The sequence below is a fragment of the Ictidomys tridecemlineatus genome, chromosome 4 (genome assembly GCF_052094955.1).
Source record: "Ictidomys tridecemlineatus isolate mIctTri1 chromosome 4, mIctTri1.hap1, whole genome shotgun sequence".
Classification (NCBI taxonomy): domain Eukaryota; kingdom Metazoa; phylum Chordata; class Mammalia; order Rodentia; family Sciuridae; genus Ictidomys; species Ictidomys tridecemlineatus.
In genome coordinates this window covers 174,176,864-174,188,877 of record NC_135480.1, presented here as the reverse complement: position 1 = coordinate 174,188,877, position 12,014 = coordinate 174,176,864, and the positions used below count along the sequence as shown (strand labels likewise).

General features: G+C 46.6%; 2 protein-coding genes across 29 annotated transcripts in view; both read right to left on the bottom strand.

Annotated features, from left to right (window-relative positions):
* Positions 1-1,348, bottom strand: part of LOC101957720 (phospholipid-transporting ATPase FetA) — a 151,132-nt gene extending 149,784 nt beyond the window's left edge. Inside the window, exon 1 of the mRNA XM_078044974.1 lies at positions 1,296-1,348. The gene's annotated coding sequence lies outside the window, so the exon portion shown is untranslated. The remainder of the gene's footprint in view (positions 1-1,295) is intronic.
* A 1,399-nt stretch (positions 1,349-2,747) lies between these two features.
* Positions 2,748-12,014, bottom strand: part of Unc13b (unc-13 homolog B) — a 197,976-nt gene continuing 188,709 nt past the window's right edge. For 8 of the 28 annotated variants that reach the window (XM_078047784.1, XM_078047785.1, XM_078047794.1 and 5 more), the window contains 14 exons: positions 10,528-10,654; positions 10,205-10,301; positions 9,830-9,973; positions 9,438-9,515; positions 8,884-8,961; positions 8,440-8,528; positions 8,054-8,206; positions 7,804-7,927; positions 7,647-7,703; positions 7,377-7,457; positions 6,721-6,868; positions 4,822-4,914; positions 4,482-4,641; positions 2,748-4,318 (listed from right to left, as the gene is read on the bottom strand). In XM_078047784.1, coding sequence (XP_077903910.1) covers positions 4,033-4,318; positions 4,482-4,641; positions 4,822-4,914; positions 6,721-6,868; positions 7,377-7,457; positions 7,647-7,703; positions 7,804-7,927; positions 8,054-8,206; positions 8,440-8,528; positions 8,884-8,961; positions 9,438-9,515; positions 9,830-9,973; positions 10,205-10,301; positions 10,528-10,654 — 1,715 coding nt within the window. In that variant the 3' untranslated portion in view covers positions 2,748-4,032. Of the gene's footprint in view, positions 4,319-4,481; positions 4,642-4,821; positions 4,915-5,776; positions 5,834-5,910; positions 6,390-6,720; positions 6,869-7,376; positions 7,458-7,646; positions 7,704-7,803; positions 7,928-8,053; positions 8,207-8,439; positions 8,529-8,883; positions 8,962-9,437; positions 9,516-9,829; positions 9,974-10,204; positions 10,302-10,527; positions 10,655-11,755; positions 11,798-12,014 lie in introns of those variants that run through there. The other 20 variants (XM_078047775.1, XM_078047777.1, XM_078047783.1 and 17 more) reach the window with 9 other exon arrangements.

Genomic DNA, 12,014 nt, shown 5'->3' with positions numbered 1-12,014 from the left:
TTTTGAGATATCACTTTCAGTACAGAACAGAATTAGGCCCTTTCATAACCAGGTGTCCTTGGCCTGGCCCTATCAGTGGGGGAGGAAAGGAGTGAGAGGGAGGGTGAGCATGTGAGGGCTGGCAAATTGGATCTCTTCATGATCAAATGAGCCACAGAGCTAGCTAGCTTCTGATATTTTGCTTGAATTCTCTTACCAAAACTACTTTGGTACAAATTTCACCCTGGGTTCTAGGTTTTAGAATGATCTCTGATACTAATCAGAGCACTCCAGGAGCCAAAGCCAACCTAAACATATTATCTAGCCTTTGGATTTCAGTTCCTATTAGGAACTCAAAGTAAGAAAATGACTCAAAGTTCTACATCAGGAATTGCAAATTCAAATGTCTACTAGATGCCAGCAAAGTAACATAAAGCCCAGCATAAGAAAACAAGGAGAGCTGGGCATGGTGGGCACATCTGAAATCCCCATCATTTGGAAGGCCGAGACAGGAGGATTGCAAGTTTGAGGCTAGAGGGTGCAATTTAGGGAGACCCTGTCTTAAAATCCGGGATACAGCCTTTTGGTAGAGCATTCCCCGATTTCATTCCCCAGTACTGAAAAACAAAACAAAATGTGCAGTATTTGATGACTTTTAACAGTTACTTCTTAACTCCAACAACTTGCTTTGTGAAATGGGAACAAACAGATCTTTCATTAAAAAAAAAAAAAAAACACATCCTGGGAATCTGCATTTTAAAAATGTGAAATTTGATTGTAAAGTTATTTACCAACACAGATCTGCAATCCTGCTACAAACCACAGGAAACCAGCCAGAACTTTACTTTTCCCAATTGAGTAAGTATCCTGTATCTTAAGAAGGGATGATAGCAAATGTGCCACTTCCATATCAAGAGTGGGCAACGTTTATGCCTTCTGAGAATCTGGATAGTGCTGGAAAAGTGGACAAACCGCCCGAGTTAACAGGGATGTGCCACAGATGGAGACTTGGGGTATCTGCTTCATGAAATAACTGGACAAATGTGTGCCTTTTGGGAAAGTTATTTAGGGAATTAAAGACCCCTTTGCTAGTTGTGTGAACAAATACATCTTTGGAAATGTATGGGAAACCAGTATATGGGAAGGAAACCATGACCGCAGGGAGTGTTGTGAAAACAGTTCTCAAGAGAGGAGGAGGAGGAACAGCTACTGGGAAGTACAGAGATGAATGTCAGGTATACAGTCTCCAAGGAATGTTGGGAGGGAATAGGCGATAACTTCTCCTTGGGCGCCCCCTTTGGGCGCCTCTTGCTTACCGTCGCAGCAAAGCCGTCGACTCCAGTGACCTCCATCTTAACGCACTCTTCTGCGCAGGTGCAACAGAGCCCTCCCGACCACGCCCCTACCCTCCACGAGCTGTACCCGGCCACGCCCCCCCCCCCCCCCCCCCGTTTCAGGTGCAGGTCCTGCTAGATTTTCCCGAAGGCCTCCAGCAGCTGTAGGTCAGGCTTGCATTTGAGCTCTATTTAAGTGCAGGACTCTGGGGAGAAGAAATACTCATACTCCGCCTTTGGTAGACCGTGGCATGTTGATGGGGGACAGACAAGTGAAATATAACACTGCTGTGGGGAAGGTTGGTCGTGTTCCCACGGTTTCCTTGAGATGTCAAAGACTGGGAGGCAGTGGAAAGGGCTGCTGGACACTCCAGCAAGGGGGTCAGAATGTTCAAGGGCACTAAGGAGTTCAGGTGATGTGTGTGTGTGTGTGTGTGTGTGTGTGTGTGTGTGTGTGTTTGTGGGGGGGGGGTCCTGTAAGGACAGCATTTCAGACAACTGCAGGATGATGTGTGGGGTGGTGGTGGCTGTGCTGTCCTGTAGGGCCTTGGAGTTTCAGCCTAGAGGATAACCACTGAAGAGTGTTAATAGGAAAGAGACTTAGTAGAGTGTGAAGAGGGCAGGGGAAGAACAGAGGCAGGGAATTATCACCCAAATAGCAAAGAGGGGAACTAAAAGCCACTTATAGTGTGAACTGAAGGGAGACATTGGGTTCAAGGGATAATTTTGATGCTGAAATTTTGATGCAAGAAGGTGACTGGTTTGGGAGAGGAGGAGGAAGTTTTTACATGACTTGGCACCTGAACTGTGAGGATCTATTTAGCAAGCAAATGGAAAAGGAGCTAGTTCCCCGCTCCAGGTGATGACAGTGCAGGCTGAGAGAGTAGGTGAGACATTTTTCTTGCTTCTGCTTTTTGGATCCCCATGTCAGGAAGTCTCACTTTTACCTTATTTACTCCTCCTTGCAATAGTTTTTTCAATGTAGCTCTTCCTTGAAAAGAATCTAAAGGAAAGGCAGTGTGTACTCCTAGGCCTAACCCTTTGGCCATGGCAGCCTCAGCCCTCAGCATCTTTTCCTGGTAGGATCCTGCCTTATCTCATAGCCAGGGCTAGTAATCCAAGACAAAGGAAAGAGGAAGCACTGGCACACATCATCTACTTTTCTGGACCTTTTGCAGGAAGCTGATACCTTCCTATAGATGACTTTAATACATGATTCTATTAAACTGGTTGGTGGTCTCAGGTCCAGGCCAAGATACTAGCCCACTTGTTGCTGTACTATTTGGTGCTCATTCATAACTATTTTAGGCTGTATCATTTGTGGGAACAGGAAGGGAGAATGAGTGTGAAGCCACTGGGCCAAAAGCTACCATTATATAGGATGGTTGTTTCTATAGTTTTCTACCATTCACATAATTACCAGACTCCAAAGGCTGCTATAAGATAATTTATTACAGACTAGCCTATAATTTCCTGTAACAATGGCACATACAATAATTAAAAACAGCAAAGATGCTTGGTTTCTTGTTTCACATATTGGCCAGTACAGCTGTGGACAATGCTGAATCCTCAGGAAGTTCAGGCGGTTGCTATTGAGGAAATCCAAGAGGATCATGTCACATCTCTGAGCAAGGGCCTGGGAAGTCCATCTGACCCTCTGCAAGAATTTGTCTGACCTCCCATGGAATGTTGAGGCCCTCTCCATCCAGTCTGTACAGATCAGAGTCCAAGCTCCTTCTGTAGGGTTGAACATCTATGAGGGGACCAGCAGCTGACCCTGATGACAGGGAGAAAGGCCAAAGACTAGAACTTTCTGCAAGAAGGAAGGCAGTCAGAAGACACAGTCATAGATAAGGACAGCCCTCTCTAGTTTCCACAAGTTTTGGCTTTATTCCGGGTCTACCGAGAAGAAAACCCTTCAGCTAGCTCTCAGGTATATACACAAGAGAACAACCTCCTGTGTCTTCAGGATCACTCCCCTGCCTATAGAGGTGAGGTAGGGGACTCTGGGAAGATGGCCCCTGATATGTGAGTTCCAAACAAATAGTCTTCTCAGGGCTCTGAAGCACCATGTGAACTTGTTTCTATTCATGACAGATAAAATCTGAGGGAAGAGATTAGCACAGCTCATTTCCAGAAAGTATCTTGTTCATTTTCAAAGCCTTGTTCTCATTGGAGCCAAACAAAACCAGTAGATTCTGCTCAAAAAACATTAAATTCTATTCTGTGTGCTCCTTCCCTTCCCACTCTCCAATATAAATCACACAGCTCAGCAATATCTATAGGCTAAACTGACTATCTAGCCAGCCAGGAACAAACTCCAGGTCCTCTAAACTTGTTCTTCTAATACTTGGAATGTGAGTATCTAACTGGATAAGGTGTGGTTTGGAGAAGTATAGACATGGGAAGTGGAGCAGAGGGGTATCTACCAAGAATGACTGACACTTTCTGAAATGTCTGTCCCTCTCTCTTTGTGGAAAATTTCTAAAGGGAGTAGCTCCCACAGTCCAGCTCCTAGTACCACAAACTGGCTACTCAGGAATTCATGAAGCTTTTTGTAAAAAGTCATACTCTCAATGTCCCCCAAATTTCCTTAAATATACTTAACCAAAGAGATCAGCCTCTTTACTACAAGGACCCTAGGCTGGATATACAGCTAGCCCCCACTGGCTGATTTGTGCAATAGGTGCTGCCTGGTGGACACATACACCAAGAGTGCTCAGCTGCCTTCTTCCATGGAACGGGACTCTGATTTGAGTTTCACAAACTCTCGGGCCACCTCGTCATTGCTCCTCTGAGACAGAATCCGGAGAATGGTCATGCCTGTCTCATCCATGTGGATCTTCCGGCCCAATGGGCACCAGCAGGCACAGCTGCCCTTGGCTGCCACATCCCTCAGAGGCATCACAGCCAGCCCTAGAACGCGATCCTCCCGGGCAAAGCAGTAATCCTTCACACATATCTGCAACTCATAGGCCTCTGGACCCTCTTCATTTCCCAGGAGGCTGTGAGTACAGGGTAGAAGGCAGGAGGCCAGAGCTGAGAGTCTTCAGCTGAACTCATCCCAGTTTGTCATCCAGTCCATCCCTCTTCTCCCCACCTCTGCAGTCTTACCCGCCAGGGAACCCCCATACTAGACTCCTGCAGGTTTCCCATCCCACAACTTACAAGTGAAATGTCTCATTATACTTGGGGGCCCAGTTGTTGCTCTTGGATTTGGTTGTGAATTTCCTCTTCTTATCACTTTGGTGTGGGCCAACCATGGTCACTTCCACAAAAGGCCGGAACATACCTGCTGTCTGCCACTTGAGATCACTGGCAGCCACCACTGCCCAAACAAGGGAAACCTGTGAGTGATCCCACCAAGTATTCCCAGTTCTTAAGCCCCAGGTGACATTTCCCTTGGAGGAAAGCTGAGGTGCAAGGCTGGGATGGGCAGCCTCTGCCTTCAACTGATGAGTGAAATTACTGGCAAGAAAAGTCAGACTTATAAGTTTACACTGCTCACCTTTCACTGTAACCTTGTGCTCCCCAGTACCAGGGTGTGTAAATAAGTCCACCTGAATAGAGACTTCTCCCACAGGATCATCCACACCAGATGCTGAGGAACAGACAGATGGATAATTGCCCATTGGAGAACTCTTAAGTCTTTAGGACCAATTATTCCAGGCAACACTGAGGGTTTAGGGGGCCACTACCCTATACCCTAAAGCAAGAAACAATCACCCACAGTAGCCATGGGAAAATAAGCAATGGGAGAAGGGAAAGAAAGGAGATAAAGAATTAGGAGATAAAGAATTATAATTATACATTATAACACAAGTTAAGATGACAGCATCTTAGGAGAAAAACTTTCTTAAAAAATGTACTAGGGATATCTCAGGATCCCCAAACCTCTATCTCCTAGGCTAAAGAATTTTTCATTAAAAAATGTTGGGGAGGACAGTGCCATCATCATACATTTACCCCTGTGTGTGTAAACTATGTCCACCCTATAGTGTCTCTTAATAGAACATTATGGGTCCCTTTTAGACAAAAGTAGCAACCTCCTACTTATCCCCAGGGTTTCTGGAGGACCCTACTTGGGAGGGTGCCCTCACTGAAAAGACTTTGTCTTACTTAAATCTAGGCCCCTTCACAGAACAACTCTTTATAGTCTCAATCTGAGAAGTCAATGGGAAGGTTCCTCTTAGTAGAGGCCCCACCCTATTTTGAGAAAACAACACTACTCTGCACCTCAGATAAATCCCTTCTTTGTTCTGAGGTGGAGAGGTGAGAAAATTCTGATTACAGGATGGGAGTTAATAATGGGAAGGCTGATCCTTCCTGGGCTATATGAATACATCGCTCATCTCCAAGTCTTGAGAAGCTCAACACCTGGTTCAGCTTCCCCAGCATAAGCAGCTCACAGGAGGTCAGTGTTATCTCATGTTAGATTCATATCTTCAAGATGTATAACATACCCTTTTCCGGCCGAATGTCCTCATTAGCAGTAAACCTAATACCTTTCCCATCATATACTGAGTGAAGACAGGCAAGTCAAAAGGTTGTAGCAGCAATAGGACAGAAAAAGAAGAATCGTTAGAGGCTAAAGGAGTTATGGCATTCAAAGCAGCACTACAAATACTGTGGGGAGCAAAAAAGATGGAGTAGGGTGGAAAAAGAAGTCCAAGAGCTGGGTTTCGTGTCCCAGTGTTTCACATTAGACTTCTCTGGATGGAGATCAACTGAATCATGGGCAGAAGTAGTTATAAAATATAGAGAGAAGGTATGTAAGTCCAGCAGGGTAAGAGGTTGTAGGCTCTAATTTCCTAGGCCTTTAAACAACAAAGAAATGGGTAGAAAACATACATATATACTTGTTCTCCCTGTAGGTGTATCCCCTGCCACCTCCTCTGTGCCTCTTCTAGTTTCCTCTGTTTTTAATCTAGATTACAGAACAATGGTTTTGAAAAATCTTTTTAGATAAATTCAAATCTTCCGTGATATTACAGACCTTATATAGATAATCAGTTTTGTAAAATTTCTCCCTGAACCCTTTAGCCAGGCTGATCCCTGCTTCTCTTGCTCCTTTGACTAGAAATAAGAACAAACATGAGAAAAGATATAGTATTATAGGGTGTCCGTCCCCGCAAGACACGGTATGCTTCATGAGCTCAATAAACATGCACTGGCCAGGTGATGTCTGGGGAAAGAAATTTCAGGTCCATTTCCCAGGACCCTATGATTCTCCTGCCTTGTATAAGTATGGATTAGGGTAAATACTGAAATCCCCTCCAGAAATCCTGAGATTCAGGTTTGAAAGTCCTCTGAAGAAGAAACCCCTAAGGGCTTGAAGATCCTGACTTCCCAGAAGCAGATAAGTAAGGGAGGAAAAGGTGAAGATGCAAAGCTCTTAGGACCTTACCCTGGGCAGTCTGGGAGCGCACAAAGGTCTTGATGAGAGTGTCTGTAGTCTGTGTGTACAGGGATAGAGCATAGCGTAGAGACTGCAGATCTGGGCTCTTCTCCAGGAAGGTTTTCTTTAGTCCATTGCCTCCCGCGTGGAAGTATTGCTGAAAGATAAATGGGCACTTGATTCACCCTCTCACAGAGTGGCAGTTCCCCAGCTGTTCTCAGAGAAGCCAGGACAGTTTCTAAGATGAAGGTCCTCTTTGGGGTGTCTGGCAGGAGCAGTAGGGTAGAGCCACATTCCTGGAGGTAGTGTTTGACAGAAAGGTCTATTTGGTCAGGCACAGATATAGGAAAAAAAAAAACATTTCAGGCAGGGAGAATAGCCAAAAGTGCTTTTATCCCTCTGAATTTAGGGAACTTGATACCTTGCCTAACTGCCTTGAATCACAGTACACATGGACCTGCCTTATTACCACCTTGCCAATCTTAAGTGTCTTGAATTTAGGAACATATCTGATTCTCTTTCTTTGTATCCTTTAATGCATAGGGCCACTTATTTGAATGTGGAGTGGTAAGAACCTGAGGGACACCTAGTCTGGCAGGGTGGAATGCTAAGGCCAGGTGTGTGTGTGTGGAGGTAAGACTATCTGGAAAGGGGGAGGTCTCCACCTTGATGGTGTCCAGGGCCAGGTCGAGGACAGCACACTGCTTTGGAGTGAGATTCCGTGTTTCTTCTCGCACCATATGGTCCTGGAACCCCAGAGAAAGCAGTAATAAAGGACAGCTCAAGGAGGTCATGAAAGTCTTGGCTCAACTGCCAGCCCATGGCTGTATGTTCCACTCCTCTCCTCCCCTTCCTCTTCAATATCCAAAGCCCAGATAGCCTTCCTCCCATGGTACCCTCTCCCCAGCTTCAGGAGGACCCCACATCCCAAGAACCTTGAGTTTGGAAAGATGGCTCAGCTCCTTGGCAGCAGTGAAGATCAACTGGGTGCCCTGGGCAGAGAGGGGATCAGTCAAAAGCAGGGGACTCCAAACTCCATCAAAAAGTGGGAGTGGGAGATAGCAGGAGGAAGTGGGAGGGAGGTGTCCTTACCGTCTGGTCTGTGAGGGGTGGCAGAACAATCATTCTTTCCATTGTGTTCATCACCACCCGCCAGAGCTCCTTCAGGACACGCTTGAGTACTGTCTTCTCACACACAGTGGCAAAGAGTGTGAGGCTGCAGGTCCAGTCAACAAGTGAGGCCATGCTGAGGGTCCAGGAGTCCCCATCCCCAGGAGGCTTCTCTGTTTGATGGCCTCTGTTTTGCTTGTCCCCAAAGAACAGTCCTAAATGCTGTACTCACTTGCCATCCAGAAAGTCCATGAGAGGCCGCAACACACTATCTGCATCCTGAGCCACTGAAGCCCTGGCGTTGGGGGACGCATTTCCTGTGCCCCGAACCTGGCCCAGGATATCTGCCATTTGTCGAACACACTCATCGATCCGCACCTGGAAGCTACACATGTACCTACAGTGCAGTCCTCCCCTGCCCCCATACCTTGACCCTGGAGCAGCACCAGCTATTCGAGCTCATATGTCTATGCTCACGGCATAGCTTTAGCAGGTACAGTCAACAGGAGCAGAGGGAAGACCAACATACCTGCAGCTGGCTGAATGGGTATGGGCAGGGGCTCTGGGACTGGCCAGGGATCACACCTGGCTCCAAAAGCCATGTTTAGGATCACTGACCTGTTTCCAAACACCATGCTGAGCTCATCCAGAACTGTATTCAGTTTCACCTGCAGTTCCTTCAGACTGTCTGCAGCTTCAGGATCTAGCTGTATCCACAGAAAGTAGGTCTGGCTAGGCTCCTTCTCTTACCCTCTTCCCTTCTGAACCCTAATCCTCTCTCCAAGGACCTTACCCCAGTGCCTACTCTTCCCTCCTGGAACTTTTTCCCAATGCCTGCTCCTCCCTCCTAGGGCTATAACTCAATGCCTGTTCCTCCCTCCTCGCATCTTATCCCAATGCCTACTCCTTCCTAGAGCTTTACCTCAATGCCCTTCTCAGATCAAGCCAGCCCAGACCCCAAGCTAACCTCCTAACATATCCCTAATCAATAAATAGCATAGTCTGTGGCCAGAGAGTTCAGGAATAACGGGAAAGTAGGTGACCCCAAGCCCTAAGACCTACCTCCTTGCCTCCCATGGCTTCAAACATTTTCTCCAACTGGACCCTCAATTGCTGCATGTTGTTCATCAGGATGCAGGGCTTCGGGGACAGATAAAGTCATTAAATCTTGGCTCCTTTCAGCACAGGACCCACTAGGCTAGGGTCCCTCCCTTTAACATTGTTCCAAAGCCACAGGGACTTTACATATTACATGGGTCTTTCCCTAAGCACTAAGATTTGGAGCCAATTCAGACAATTCTCCTTGAATGAATACTAGAAGCAAATGTTTTTTCCTTTAAGTTGGATGGTATACAGCTATTCACAGTATTACCTTTTATAACTCCCTGAATGTCTTCAATTAAAAAAAGATCAAGCAAAGATCTAGCTTGGTAGAGGATAAAGCACCAAACAGGCTCAGAGGAACTCAGTCAAGTTCTTATTATCTTGTGGTATGGGTCTCAAGCAAGCTTGGGAGGGACCCAGAAATCAAGAGCATCTGAGGATAACTTCAAAAGCCAGGAAGGAATCAAATGTCCTTCATTTCCTTTCTTTAAATGCCCAGGGCCTGACCTTACCAGTTTCTCTTTTGTGCAATAATCTGGGAAGTTCTTCGATAAGATGTCTGCATATTCCATCAGCACTTTCCCGATGGTCTGAGAAAAGAGGAGGAAAGAAGAGGAGTGGGAACCCTTTGTTCTCCCTGAAAGGATCTTGCCTGAGGTTGTATTTCTCATTCCAGAACAATAAGATCAGGGAAATAAAGGGGGAATCTCACACAAAGAGGCAAAATGTCCTCTCAACCGAAGAGTAACACTGAGACAGGTCTATCTTCCCCAGACACAAGCAAATGGCAATGGGCTAATACTAGGTTTTACCTGAGGTCCTAGCAGAGAGGGGCTGAATAACGACAGAGAGTAGGTTGTACATACAGTGTTGGTAAGGGAAAGGGGGAGAGGGTCATGGTCACCTTAGCAAATCTCCTCATGTAGTGGGCAAGGATGTTGGGGTCTGGGCATTCCAGCTTCCGGATGATCTCAAAGCTCTGATTGAGCTGCGTGAAGATGTCCACCACAGAGCAGGAAAAGAGTGCATGCTCTGATGTCTGCTGGAACTAAGGAAGGCCATACACAAGGGTCACCATCCACAGCTGCTACCTTTTCTCAAGCTTATAGGGTCTGAAAGAGCTCTGGCCAGCAGGGGTGCCTTAGTGGCCCTCCATATCCCTCTTATGGACTCTAAAGGGCAGGGACAGCCAGCCTGGTGGAAGCCCAGGAACTTCTACCAATAACTAAATGCTGGGAGACCTGACCTGGCCCTGGTGCAGGCTAGGCTTCCAACTTACCCCATCCTTCTTATCTCGTTCCAGGGCCCCACGCAGGAATTCAAGGGATACATCCTCATTCTCATCCAGCCACTGTAGCACAAACTGCTCAAACCACCTACATCCAGAGCAGGAGAATGGAGGGTTGAAGCTAGTGGTTGGCATATGCTAAATGCTTGAGAGCTCCATCAGACTGGCAAGGCATGTTTTGACACTCTTCTCTTTCTACACTAGTGCCCAGAATGAGCAGTTCCAAGACTGGCCTGCTGAAATGAATTGAGGATACCAGCCCCATCCACTCAGGGGGCCCTCTTCCCTCCCTCTGTACTGCCCACATGACTTACACTGGGTACTCAGGCACCTGCCCCTGGAGGGCAGGCAGATCCTGCACATATTCATTGTGGAGCCACTTCACCTTGAAGTGCAGGTTCATGTAGTCAGCACTCTTACACAGCCGGTCTTTCTCATGCTCTAGTGAGGGGAGGGAGGCTGGATCAGGTCTGAGCAGCAGAGGCCATGGTTCCCAAACTTTTCCAAGGTAACAGATCCTGTCAGGTGGCTCTACCAGATGTCTCAGAAGACTTGTGATTCCCAACCTCCTTCTCATAGCTATCTCTCCAACCAGTGTTCTATTCAGCTACTCTCTAAGAAATGGCCCAAATCTTCTCTAGAAATAAGCAATTTCCAGATGAAGCCTATAGTCTTCTTGTTCTAACTTTCAGAAGTGCAGAGTGAGGTCACTGGCCTCTGGTGAAGAAGAGAAAGGGCTGTAGTTGCTAATGCTGATCATTGAGGACACAGCTCAGGACTGTAGAGGGACAATGGTTTTCCAGAGTTTTTTAAAAAATATTAGTAGTTGAGCCATTCCTCCAGGCAGGCTTAAATGCAGAGATGTGAAGTTGTATATGGCATGAATGGGTTAATGACAACTACACAGATTCAGGGAAAACCAAAGTAGGAAGTATAGTCAGTTTGGAAACTATGGAAACACAGCCAGAAGCAAAGGCCATCATGTTGCAGAAAACAGACTATTATTATGGATTTGGAAGGTCATCTAGCTGAATCTCCAGAGACTTCTGGAAAATCTAGGATTCAGATCACTCAGCTGGGCTCAGAGTCCAGAGTACTGGCCAAGGTTCTCTTCATTCCCCACCCCCTAGAGAACTGAAGCATTAATTTCAATAATAAAAGCCAACTGTGTGGTGGCATAACATAATGGCAAAGGCAAGCAAATGGGGGAAATACTAAGCAACAGAGAAGAGGCTGGTGTCCTTGGGGACTATGTTGCTCAACTTTGGGATGCCACAGGTGATGTTCCTCCATGTCAAGGCAGAACATCCAATCTGGGGCTGCTGGCTCTTGTAAATTAGTATAGCAGACACTTGGGGAGGAAATGGAAGCCTGGGATTCAGCTGCAAGAGACTTTTGTTCCCAGGTCTTTCATCTCTTGGTACTATAGGCAGCACCATTCCAACCTGAAGTTGCATTTGCTGTCTCTTCTATGAAGCAGTGAGCAGGAAAAGGAAAAGGTACAAGACTAGAGGCAAAGGGACAACAACCAAAAGTTCTTACCACCAGGAAAGAGGACTTTTCGAATACGAATGACAGTGGTTGCTTGTGACAGAGCAAAGACACCAATGAGCAACAAAGAGTGGAAAACTCAGGGACATAATAGAGACCCCTCTTCTCCACCCCAGCCCCTCTGTCCTTGAACCAGTTCTAAACCTAGAAACTTGAAAAGGCAGCACCAGTAGCCCCTTCCTCCATCCTGTAACAACTCACTGGAAGGGGGGGCAGGGCTGTTCCTAATTCTTCCTTCCAGCCACCTAAA